Source organism: Petromyzon marinus, chromosome 18 (assembly GCF_048934315.1).
Source record: "Petromyzon marinus isolate PM22_M1 ecotype Great Lakes invasive population chromosome 18, UKy_Petmar_22M1.pri1.0, whole genome shotgun sequence".
In the NCBI taxonomy this organism is placed as follows: Eukaryota; Metazoa; Chordata; class Hyperoartia; order Petromyzontiformes; family Petromyzontidae; genus Petromyzon; species Petromyzon marinus.
In genome coordinates, this window is record NC_133684.1 from 5196958 (window position 1) to 5209129 (window position 12172).

At 46.4% G+C, this 12172-nt stretch overlaps 1 protein-coding gene across 7 annotated transcripts in view; it reads right to left on the reverse strand.

The window, feature by feature from the left end:
• The window catches only part of LOC116943605 (arf-GAP with Rho-GAP domain, ANK repeat and PH domain-containing protein 1-like), a 113445-nt gene that overhangs the window by 33266 nt on the left and 68007 nt on the right, over positions 1-12172 (reverse strand). For 5 of the 7 annotated variants that reach the window (XM_032956601.2, XM_076067825.1, XM_076067824.1 and 2 more), the window contains one exon: positions 781-863. In XM_032956601.2, coding sequence (XP_032812492.2) covers positions 781-863 — 83 coding nt within the window. Of the gene's footprint in view, positions 1-780; positions 864-2235; positions 5666-5726; positions 7412-12172 lie in introns of those variants that run through there. The other 2 variants (XM_076067827.1, XM_032956604.2) reach the window with 2 other exon arrangements.

Consider the following 12172-nt stretch of genomic DNA (forward strand, 5'->3'; position numbering starts at 1 on the left):
AATGACAACGCGATCACCTTGTGACGGAAATTATTATGAATCATTTCTGAATCATCCATCTGTCCAACAGGCGAGTATAATTTGCCATTAACTCATCGCTGACAGTTTTTTTGTTTGTTAACACGGCGATGCCTTTTTTGTGTGCACACTGGGACACGAACCCCGTGTGTACGTCATGCCGCCCTTAATGTGAAGCCATTGGCTGACAACATCCACTTGCTACACTTGAGAAACCAGTTTAATAATGGGCGGCTTGGAACGTGGATTCGAACTCAGGGACCTCAGCGGTGCTGGCTCAGCATTCTGACCTGTTAATAACCGAGTCATCCCCTGGTGAAACTTTTAATTGGGCAGCAAAGCATTTATAGCCGCATTTGCGTCTTGTAACTCCGATATATTTATTGGCATGTGCAGGTTTCTTATCCCGTCTTAAACTGAGACCATGAACGAACCAACACACGAGAAGCAATTCTTGGCGTCAGCCCAGATTCAAATCCAGAATCTCAGCGAGTTTCTTTTTACTCGGCGTGTCTGAAATGGCACGAGTCCCACGGGCTGCATGGCCATCACGAAACAACAACAAAAACCCACAAACAAAACGCTACATTAAACTTTTCTATTCTTTTCATGACCAAGAAAACCTGAAGGTAAGCCGTGGGGACCTCGAATTCCCACATGCGGTGGCGAAATGTGGAATCGAACAGCACAGTGAGAGCAAGCAAAACAAACCCCAAAAACCATGGGTAAAGCGCGCGGGGCCAAATCGACACATCGACTCACCGGTGCAGGGAGGAGTTCATTTTTGGGAGACGGAGAGTTGGAGAGACGCTCTTCCGAGGAGGCCCTCACTCTGCCCGCCCGAGCTGGGGGGGGGGGGGGGGGGTCACGGAGAAGGGAAAGGTCACGTGACACGGCGTGGGAGAGATGTGGGCTCAAGAGCCCAGGGCGTGTTAGTGCTGCCGTCCAATAATTTGGCGTCTTGCGATGGCCATGTTGATAAATGAGGATATGTAAATTGGGAAGCAACCCATTGAAGATGGCATGGCAACGCCACGCATTTCTCTGCCCTAATTAAAATCTGCATCACGCAATCAATGGCTCCCCACGGACAAACGCACTGACTTAAACATTTTTCAGTTTCTCAATTAAACCTATATCATGTACGTGGTATGTGTGTAGGCATCTGCAACTGTATGGCAGGAATTCACGTAAAATACTTATTATTGGATAACAAACCCGTGAATGTAACTTGCGTTAGTGTCTAGTTACGTAGTGTGTGTGTAGTGTGTGTGTAGTGAGTGTAGTGTATGTCTAGTTATGTAGTGTGTGGTGTGTGTGTAGTGAGTGTAGTGTGTGTGTCTAGTTATGTAGTGTGTGTGTAATAAAATGTTTCGCTCCGGATGATGTTTTCTTGTTCGTGTTTTTGTTTATTGTTTGTTGTGGTTACACCCGATTCAAGAGCCGAATGGCTCACAGGGCTATACCAAATAAATTAACTAAAAATAAATAAAAATGAAGTGACGCAAGAGCGGTTCAGATATCGCTCGGGTTCTGCAGTGGAAAACACAATCTGGCGCCTCCTGAGCCGTGCCAGGCTGGCCCCAGTGCGGCTCGGTTGTGCAGTGGAAAAAAGGAACGACAGTTGTGGCTGAGACTACGATGTTTTCAATAACTTGAGTTTTATGTGGGCTCACAGTGTTTACAAGGCTGCGCAGTGCTGACAGCAGCAAACGCAGGATGAAAACCAGACAGGCGCGGCTTAAGGCTTCTCAAGCGAAACAAACTAATAAACGGTGAGGTTTTTAATAAACCCAGCTCCTTGTAAATTACATCAACAACAAGTGGGGCGCGATGAGACTTGTTGCGGTAACTGGTTGCTAAAAAACTGCCAGTCCGAAAAACTAACAAAAACAATTACAAAAGAATTCCCAGACTGCCTCCGCGCAGCCGCTCCGCGCACACAGCTGAAATATTTAACACGTGCGTGGAATAAAAATAATAAACGACGGGGAATCTCGCATCGCAAACAATTTGAATGTTTTTCTCAACCGCTGGAATTAAGGTAACCGAGACGGAAAGGAATGTGCCCCTTAAGCTGGGGCTCAAGGTAAGAAGGAACGCCGCTACCGCAGAGTAAAAACGCTCTCCCCCACCCTCGCTCGACACAGTCGTGTAAACACTGATAGAGCCAGCCAAGACGCGGGCCTGTCTGTGGAGGCTCCGCTGAGCACGCACGTTGCCAGCGTTCCGCGTTGGCACCGACGACCGCAAACGCAACCCCGGGCAGACGTGGCAGACAGATGCACCGCACGCCCACGAAATTCTGCGGACACAGCTGCGCGCCCAATGGTGGCGGTCTGCAAGCGCCAGCCGAAGCAGTTGGCGCAGCTATCGATTGCGCAGGCGGTGCACGGGGGGGGGGGCTAGGCGCTGGGCTGCAAAGGACTGGAAAGGCGAATTGGGGGGAGGACACCAATTTAACTCCTTGCATGTGTCAACCATGATAAGCCACTGCCATAGGATCACACAGAGGCCCCCCCCCCCCCCATATACTCAGATGTCAATAAACTGGGTTATTCGATAATTATTATGATTCTTTAGGTGAATAAATTATCCTCCAGGTATTACTTTCTCCATAGTAGAGAGTTTTTTTGGTGTGAGATCGCATAAATATATAAATGTTGTGTCGTTAAACCCGCCACCACCCGACACAGCCAACTAGTAAGGATTGTCACGTAACCAGAACGTGGCCAATTCGTCAGTAGTACAGCACACCGGTGTGTTGGAGAGCCAAGCTACAATATTTACAATCTGAGTATGACGTTTCACCAGTAATTACAATCAGCTTCATCAGGCGACAGCCAGATTTGTGTAGAAGTCCATCTGTTTCAATTATATTACTTCCTATTTGCTGCTCATCTATGTGGGTGTGCCGATAAGATCATGTCACCTATACAAGGAGGACAATTTCACTTCAGAAGTAAATTTCTGTAAATTGCCCAATGATGCTGGTTTTAAATATCAATGGAACGTCGAAGCTGATTGTTAAACGTTGCAGATTGCTCGACAAACAGTGATCTGCTGAAGTACTCATTTGAGGCTGAGTCGACCTAGGGGAGGCCCAGGACCAGTTCAGATAATCGTCACTGATGTTGACGGTGAGCGGGAATCGAACCCGTGTCGTCGGGTTCGTAGCGCAGCGCGCTAACCGCTGCACTCCCGCTCACCATCGAGATAAGCCAAGGCACACTTGAGCAGATGGTGCACAGCACAAGATGCCTTGGTTGTCTGCTAAAGTCAAAACCCATGCCTGCGCTCGTGTGTGTTTGAAGAAAGACGGCAGCTTGTCCACAAAAGACCCACACCCCACATGTCAATTCCATGACCTATTTATATAATCTGTAAACAATGGCTTTCTTTTAAATATTCCCATTCACCACGTGACCCGCATGTCGCACTGTTCCTTTGTGCAGTGTCTTCACATGCAGTTGTGTTTAGATGCTGCATAAATCAAAACTGTATTGTACAATTACAAAGTGTGCATGTAGATCTTGACTTAAAGCTTTCGTGACTGCAGGAATTCATATTCTTTGGGTCTTTCGGTAAAGTCACGTAGATAGGTTCAAAGAAAATAATAAAAAAAATATAACAGAAAGCTACGACGTTTCGATCGCAAAGCAAGTGGTCGTCTTCAGGAAGAAAAAAGAGGTTATCTAATGTGTGGTTATCTAATGTGTGTTAGCCTTTATTCCTGAAGACGACCGCTTGCGTTGCCATCGAAACGTCGTAGTTTTCTATTATTTTTTTTATTTTCTTTGAACCTATCTATGTGACTTTAACGAAAGACCCAAGAATACTTAAAGTGCGTTGTTCAAAATGAGCAGCTGAAATGCAGAACTTCTGAGGGTTCACACAAATAATCATGTTTAGAATTGTTATGCTGCATTCAAGAAGAAACGTACTGCTTAAAGCCAGTTGTAAGGGTTATCTAACGTGTGTGTTAGCCAGTGGTGAACTCTGGCAGCCCTAACACAATACAATCGTCACCACGCGTTCATCCCCAACGTGTGGAGGATCGACAGTCTTGGACCCCTTCCTGCCCCGTGTCCCTTGTACGACGCCACTCCTTCGTCTGTCCTTGTGAACCACAAGCGCTGCCTCGGTGCCTCGTCCAGACACCAACATCTTAGTCTCTCACATTCCATCCCTTGCCCTCAATCGCTCCAGCAGCGTTCAAGTTTGACAAGCCCTATTGTCCCACACGCATAGCAATCCTCATCGTCATAGCCTTTACGAGTGGGCGACTGTGCTGTTCTTTTTTTTTAAATACTGCTCAATTTACTGTTCTTTCAACACCCGACGATTTTCAGAATTCTCCTTGGAATCCACATATTTTGTGCGAGCCAGATTTTGTTCTGTTTGAAGCGTCAAAATGCGACAGACCGCATTTCAAGACAGCCGCACAAAACCGCACGACGACAATGCACGTTGGCATCCCGTGGAGAACGATGAGTGATGTTTGTTGTTCGTGTGAAATTGGAGAGTTAGCGAGAGGAGAACATGATTTAAGCGACGCTTAAGACATGCTACTTTAATATGAGATGGAATTGACACAGTCATATGAGGCTGAGAAGAAGAGGAAGGTTCTTAAGCTTGGACTCAAAAACACAGGGATAGATTCTATTAAGATCAGAAGCAGGTGGATTGCTTCACTTTTCTGGAAAATCGCGCAATGATGCTGCATGTAATTACCAGCGAAACGTCCTACTACTCAAATTGTACATTTTGTGGATTTACTCTCCAACACACCGGTGGGCTGAAGTAGTAACCAATTGGCGCGTTGTTTACGTGGCTGTGTCGGGTGGTGGAGGGTTACGACACAACATTTACACTTACGCGATCTAAACCAACAACCTTTCTTATGGACGGATGGAGTCAGCAGTTCGGATGGGCAGAGGGGCAATCCGGACCCTGAGGACAGGAGAGCAGAAGCAGAGAGGCCACCCACGGAGGAGTTTAGACGGAATGGGGGGGGCTCGGTTAGGGGACGAGAGTTGGGCACGGTCGCAGACAGAGGGAGACACTCGGGGGGAGGGTGTTGATGATGGAGGCTACGAGCCTGCTGATCTCACGTCAACTAGCCTTATCGAGGCACGGCATTACTGACCATTGTTTGCGATGGAAAGTGCAGCAGAGTGCCCAACCAATGGATATTCTCACGAGCTCATAACACACACCGGTGGGCTGAAGCAGTAACTAATTGGCACGTTGTTTACGTGACAAACCTTACTGGCTGTGTCGCGTCGTGGAGGGTTATGACACATTATACGCCATCTAACCCCAAAACCTTTATTATGAATAATATCTGTCGCAAAAGCATACGTGTTAAAACTTCGCACACATCGTGAAGCAAACCCGCTATTGCACGCCGGACTCTTAGGATTCTCCAAGCGTTCGAGGCCGTTTAGCACATTTCTGAAAGTTGCACAACAGTTCTCAAGTATGGTCGGCGAAAGTAAAAACAATTTTTTTTTTACAATTGGCAAGCACCGTGAGCCTCGGATCATCGTCAGCAGGCAGACGAACGAAAGAATGGATGGACGGACAGCGTGAGCTGCAGTTTGGAACAAAAATCACCGGGGCCCTGCACTCACATCCAACACCAACACGCACGCACGCACCGGCAGTGTGCGCTAAACAAAACACGCGTGTACAGTGCGACTGACCACAACTGCTGCCCGTAGTGCAGGTTTCCCTCGATCTCTCGACAGCCGGCAGGCCTCAAACGCTTAAAAGAGTTCACGGCGGTTGATCTTTGACAACTACACAACTAAAAAAAATACATGCCCCTAAAAAATTCGCTGCTCTTCGCTTTGCCGTACGAACGTTTGGACGCTGCCCCACGGGTTGTTTAACTCACGTCCACGCCCAGAGCTGCACACAAGTAAACCGGGTTTTAAAACGTGGCACGCCGACGTCCGTGAGCATCTGCTGCGCCAAGCACGGGGTAGCTCCATCCAGCAGTGGGTTGATCGTGGCTGAAGATGATCGCGACGACGATTAGCTGGACGCATTTGCGGCGTTTTCGAAGCGTCTCGCGCAAATATGTACGGAGCACCGCCATGTCCATTTTTTTTTTAAAGGAAGACACAACCCACAAAAAATATAAACAGCCATTATCTTGTTTTGTCATTTTCTCATTCGGGTGAGCCGGGTCACTCTTGACCGAAATCGTTAAGCGTTACTGTGCAGAATGTTGACGACCGAGTAAATAGCGCGCCCTCTTCCCATATGTATCTCTTTACGTAAAAACAAATTGAAGTACTGTGTTTTTTATGCTCAACCCATGAGACACTTAATGCCAAAACCAGTCTGGAGTTTGCTGGCATTTTTTTTGCGTACACAAACAAAAACTGTGTATTTATTTGGAGACAAATATGGGAAGGAAGCGTTATTTATATTGAAAATTAGCCTCTCCTGGTCTCTAGAGTTGTGATGTGCTGAAACTAAGTTCACTAAACTGACTTGTAGATGTGTACCCAGCCTGTGTTTCTATGCTGTTGATCACAAGCTTGAAGCCTTAATGAGCAGAGAAAAATAGGGTTTGTAAGTTATATATAATAGTGGCCTGGTGCCAGTTCTAATATCAATGCAGGGATATTGTTGAAAAGTCACACAGTAACTTGTATTGTGACTTTGAAGTCGTATTATCATTAATGAGTCTTCAAACCCCACCAGACAGTCCTGGAACACACCATAAGCGCATATCAAGAGGATGAACTGTTTTTGCTCCGGGTTGCATTTAACTTTAAATGCCCCGCAGTGATGTTTACACTCTGCCAGGCATTTCATCCAAATAATGACAGCGTTTTCATTCAAATCAGAGGCCGTTTAATGCATCGCCTGGAATGTGCCCAAAGTTGATAGATTACGGTAGCTAGCTAGATTTTGCTCGGATGGGCGACCCATCATTCGCGACAGGTTGTTATAGGCTGCTGTGTGTCGACGTAGTGGGCAACCGAATCCGTCCTTATCCCGTACTTGTATTCTTCCACGTCCATGCTCTCCGCATCCTCGTCACCATTCCGCAGTGGCCAGCGAGGGGAAGCATGGTCAAATAACCCTTTACGACCATCACGGCATGGGGAGGAGGCCCTCATCCAGCAGTGGATTGGCAAAAAGTGCGTGTGTGCGCGTACGCGAGCCAGACGGAATGCATCGAGGCGCGCATTGCCACGGACGACCGTCAAATTGCCAATCGGAATGTCCAAGCATTACGGAATACAAAGCTAAGGGGGGAGATTATTTTTTTTTAAGAGCACTACACATTTAAACGGCGATCGTGAGCGTTCACCACCCCACGCAAACGCGCTCGCACGCACAGCACGTACCACCGCACAGAGTTTAAGAGCCGGGGCCGTCCGTAAATGACGTCACGCACCTGGGGGTGGGGTCAGACATTTGTGACGATTTGTGACGAGAGGGGCGGGGTTTGAGACATGTGACGTCACATCAAAATGCGCAGCTTTAAATAAATATAGAATTGTTATAACACTAATTGTTATAACAACACTCCTACAACGTCAGGGTGCAGCGCCACATTAAATACGCACTACAATGACAATAGTTTAAAGCGATTTGAAGCGTGTTTTATTTTCATAATGGAAATATGGTTTTGGGGGCGGGCGGGTGGGGGTAGAGCTTTGTGACGTCATATTTGAGGGGGGGGGGTCTGACATTTTGTGACGCCGTGTGACGAGGGGGGGGGGGATAAAAAAATCGTCCAAAATCGCGTGACGTCATTTATGCTCAAGTGGCCTGGGCGAGTGGCCTAGAGAAATAGGGGGTGTCCACTTCGATGACTCGAATCTAATTGGGCCAAGACGGGCTACAACAGACTCGCAGAAATTTCCCAAACCGCCGATGCTGGCCTTCAGCTTCTCTCTCTCTCTTACAATCTGCCGTCGGTTTGCTGGCGGTTATCGCAGATCGGCATCTTGTTACAGGAGTCATTTTTTTTTTAAATGCGTTCTAAAACAATGTGTTCAAGGGCTCTTTGCGCGATCCATCAATCGTCTCGTTTTACACGATGCTACAAAAAGGAGTTTGCATGCCAACTGTCGGGGCAGACACATCACCAGAAAAAAATGACAACATTAATTGATAACCCTTTTATGAACAGGGGATGTATATGTTGATATATTTATATACTAGGCGACGTTGCGGGAAACGTCGCCTTCACGTGCGACGGAGAAGGGGCTATTGCTCGAAACCTCGCCAATTATAAATATACCTTCTGCTGTTGTGGCTTTTTCGGGCAGTCTTGTTGACAAATGCGTCGAGTTTTCATTGGGCGTGCTTGTGCACCGCCGCCAATGCAGCAGTTTAACACGGTAATGCGTTGAAAGGGAGAAGGCAAGGTTTTATTCATATTATTAACAATCAATGAATCAACAAATGAACCTTATGGCAGGACCCCGGGGTCCCATAAGCCGCCAGCTCTCGCATAAATATTATATTATGTCAACAAAAACCTTGCTCTTTTTCACCAAGCTATTGACATCATAATTAAAAAACGTGACTTTACTAAACAACTGTTGCCACGTGAACACGCCCGAGAATTTTGCATATTTAAAACACGGCTGCCATCGCAGAAATCCGCAATACTACACGATAAAATTTACATTTATTTCGGTGGTTAAACGAGGCTGGTGTGGAGTGAGCGAATGGCAGTGCAACGTTGAGCGCACTGTGCCATGAACCCAGAACACCAGGGTTCAATTTCCGGCCACGGCTAACGTCGGTGGTGACTGAAATCTGAACCGGATCTGGGTCCCCACCCCCCTCCTCCATTTACCGGACCACACTGACCAGTGTGATGAAGTATTGTCAAATAGCTCCCATAACCATCACAGCATTGAAAGGACTTTAACAATCAATGAATCAACAAATGAACCTTGTGGCGGGACCCCTGGGTCCCATAAGCCCCCAGCTCTCGCATAAATATTATATTAGAATGTCAACAAAAACGTTGCTCTTTTTCACCAATGGGTTTGAAGGATGGTGGCAAGTGTTGTCTTGTTAAACTATGCCTTTTAATCTGAAAACTACTTACCTGCAGTACCTCTATTTAAACACACTATCGAAAAAAATATTGACACCCCTCTGTCAATCATCGTGTTGCTCAGTGTGGATTTGTGAACACACTTTGTAAACAGTACATAAAATAGTACGCGTTTTCAATGCGCTGTTCATATTGTCACAAGTGTTTATACCAATGTTACTCTACAGAGTAGTGGGTCGCCGCTCCTCTTATCCGCATTGATACGAGCGGGATGTGGAGACTATGGCTTTACCGCAAAAAAAACCTATTTGCACAGATGCATACGGACAAGAGAAGAATTTGCAAACAGGAGGAATTAACGGTGCAACACATCTCATCTGTTAAATATCTCCAGGTAATAGGATTGTCATCGATTGATCCTGGCTGCAGACATTGGTAGGTCACAAATAATAATGAAGATAAGAGAGTAGTTTCATCTGTATTATGCATACCGTTATGACAAAAAGGACTTAAGTGGTGTAGGCAGTTTGAGCAGTTTTGGATAAGACTTGTTATGATCCCTGCCCGTACCCGAGCATGGAATGCATTCGCTTGTTCAGCTCTTCTGCGCATTCATCCTCGCTGCTGCGCTTGGACGACGTGACAACGGAATGATCCGCACCAGGTGAGTCGCGGCGTTTAGGTGCGTGGTGGGACGGAGTCGCCAAAAATAAAATCTTTAATCCATTACGATTTTGACTTCCGTTTATTCGGAACCCCGGGGTACCGCCAGCAGGTTCAAATGACTGTAGGCCATTATTATTATTATTGTATGACTATATTCAATCATCCAGATCCACGTTTTATTGAATGACCATGTACCCATGTATTTATATAATAGAGCAACTGTGGTCCAGGAATAAAGGGGAAAAAAACTGTGTTAATGTTATTTGTCACACAATGATATAATCTTCCTAAATCGGTGACTCAATAAACACACGGGTGATTCCCCAAAGCTCACTGTCCGCAAACTTACTTGGGACCTTTTCTGGCAACTAATGAAGCCACGGTGAAACCTTTAAAAAAACTTAAACGGTAAAGGTGCAGCACTGCCATTGTTGGTTCACGCCACAGTTGGCAGAAGGGCCTCAACCAGTGACAGCTCGAGATAATCTGGTGTACCCCACCAGAGGCTAATAAACGATATTTCACCAGGTAAGGCCCCATTGAGCTACGCAGTGCTTCATATTCTTGGTTCTTTCGGTAAAGTCACGTTGAAGGGAAACAATAAAATAATAAAATATATAAAAAACAAGAAAAATTCTCACGACGTTTCGACTGCAACACAAGCAGTCATCATCACCTGATGATGACTGCTTATATAATATAATATATTTTATTATTTTATTGTTTCCCTTCAACGTGACTTTACCGAAAGAACCAAGAATATGAATCACTGCAGTCACGAATGCTTTAAATCAAAATCTACGTAGTGCTTTTTCAGAAGCGACCTGGCCACAAATGATAGCTTAACAAAGTGGCCAATCATTTGGACATTTATAGCACCAAAATAATCAAAATAATCTCAATGTCCAGTAGGGGCGGGTGAGAAAGTTAAAACAAACAATAAACAAAAAAACGATAGGGGTGCAAAGTGTAGGAAAGGTAAGCAAATCACGAAAAATAAATGAACTAAAACAAAGCTATTTTATTATTTTACCAGGTAAGGCCCCGCTGAGCTACGTAGCTCTTTTTCAGAAGCGACCTTGTCACGCATGTTAGCTCAACGAAGTGGCTTATCACGTGGACATTTATCGCAGCCAAATACTCCAAATGCAAGTTTCTAAATGTGGAGGGAAAAACCGGTGGACCCGGAGAAAAATCCACCCGACAACGGGGAGAGAGAGAGAGACACGCAGACCACAAATATACAACAGACGTCAGGGTCGGAATTGAACCCATGACCGGGCAAGGGAGTTTACATCTCGCCACCGTGGCGCCCTCACCTACTCCTCTTCCATGCTGGCTAGCCGTCTGGGATGCAGATGTGGAAGTTTCCACACTCTACCCCACCACACGTGAGCTACCAGATTGACTAACTGTGGTGCGAAACCGTGCAGGATGGTGAACGCTATACCACGGCCAGGAATAATTGTTTACGCGACTTGGAAACTTCACACAAATGAGCACAGCCGTTACTGACTTTTCGACAGGGTGGCGCTCTCATTTTTATTGATGTCCGCGGGATGGGTAGGCCGCGTTGAGCCCTGACGGCCCCACCTCTGAACTCACAACCTTCTCATCGCGACGCCGATAAATGACGCGGCCTCGTTCCGGGAAAGGAGCGCGGTGTGGAACGGTGGTGTCACAGAGAGGCAAGATTGACTAAGAATGAGAATTATTCTCTTTGCTTTGGCCAAGCGAGACTCGAACATTCCTTTTTTTAAGGTGGATCCTGCATTGGGATGTATGACCAAATCCAACGATGAGCATTGTGCACGTGGGAAGAACCTGTCGTGACCCAGAAAAAAGCCACGCATGCAAGGGGATAACAAATCAAATCCGCGCGCAGATCCATTGAAGAACCCACTTGCTGCACTGCTAATTCCTGGCCACGACACAGCGCAGCAGGTTTTTGGGGGTTCCACAAATGTCTGCGTCATCCCCCAACCCCTGCCTCCATGCCCGCCTTTACGTGTGCAATTTATTAGGATTTACACTCACAAGGTAGGACAATGCCCGGGTAGGAAGTTACGTGTGTATCCGACGCCGAAGCCACCGTGAGCGTGTACAACAATGCATCTTGTGCGCCATTTTTTGGAGGGGCACCAAGATGGGCTGCTACGGCCTCGAGTGTGAGACTCGCATGGCAAACGGTTGCATTTAATTGCCAGATTATTTCGCAGACTAAATATTTTGATTCCCCCTCAGGAGTGCAGCGCGGGGGGTGTTATCGTTCTCGCCGTGCTGCCGTGCGTTTGTGCACAAGGGGTGAATGAAAACAGTTTGTTGCTGAAAATCAATAACAAAGTGAAAATAGAAACGGCAATAACCAGCAGAATTTACACAGCAGCAATGAAGAGGTGATCACGTCTCAATGCGCTTCACGAAGAGGAGATTAAATACAAA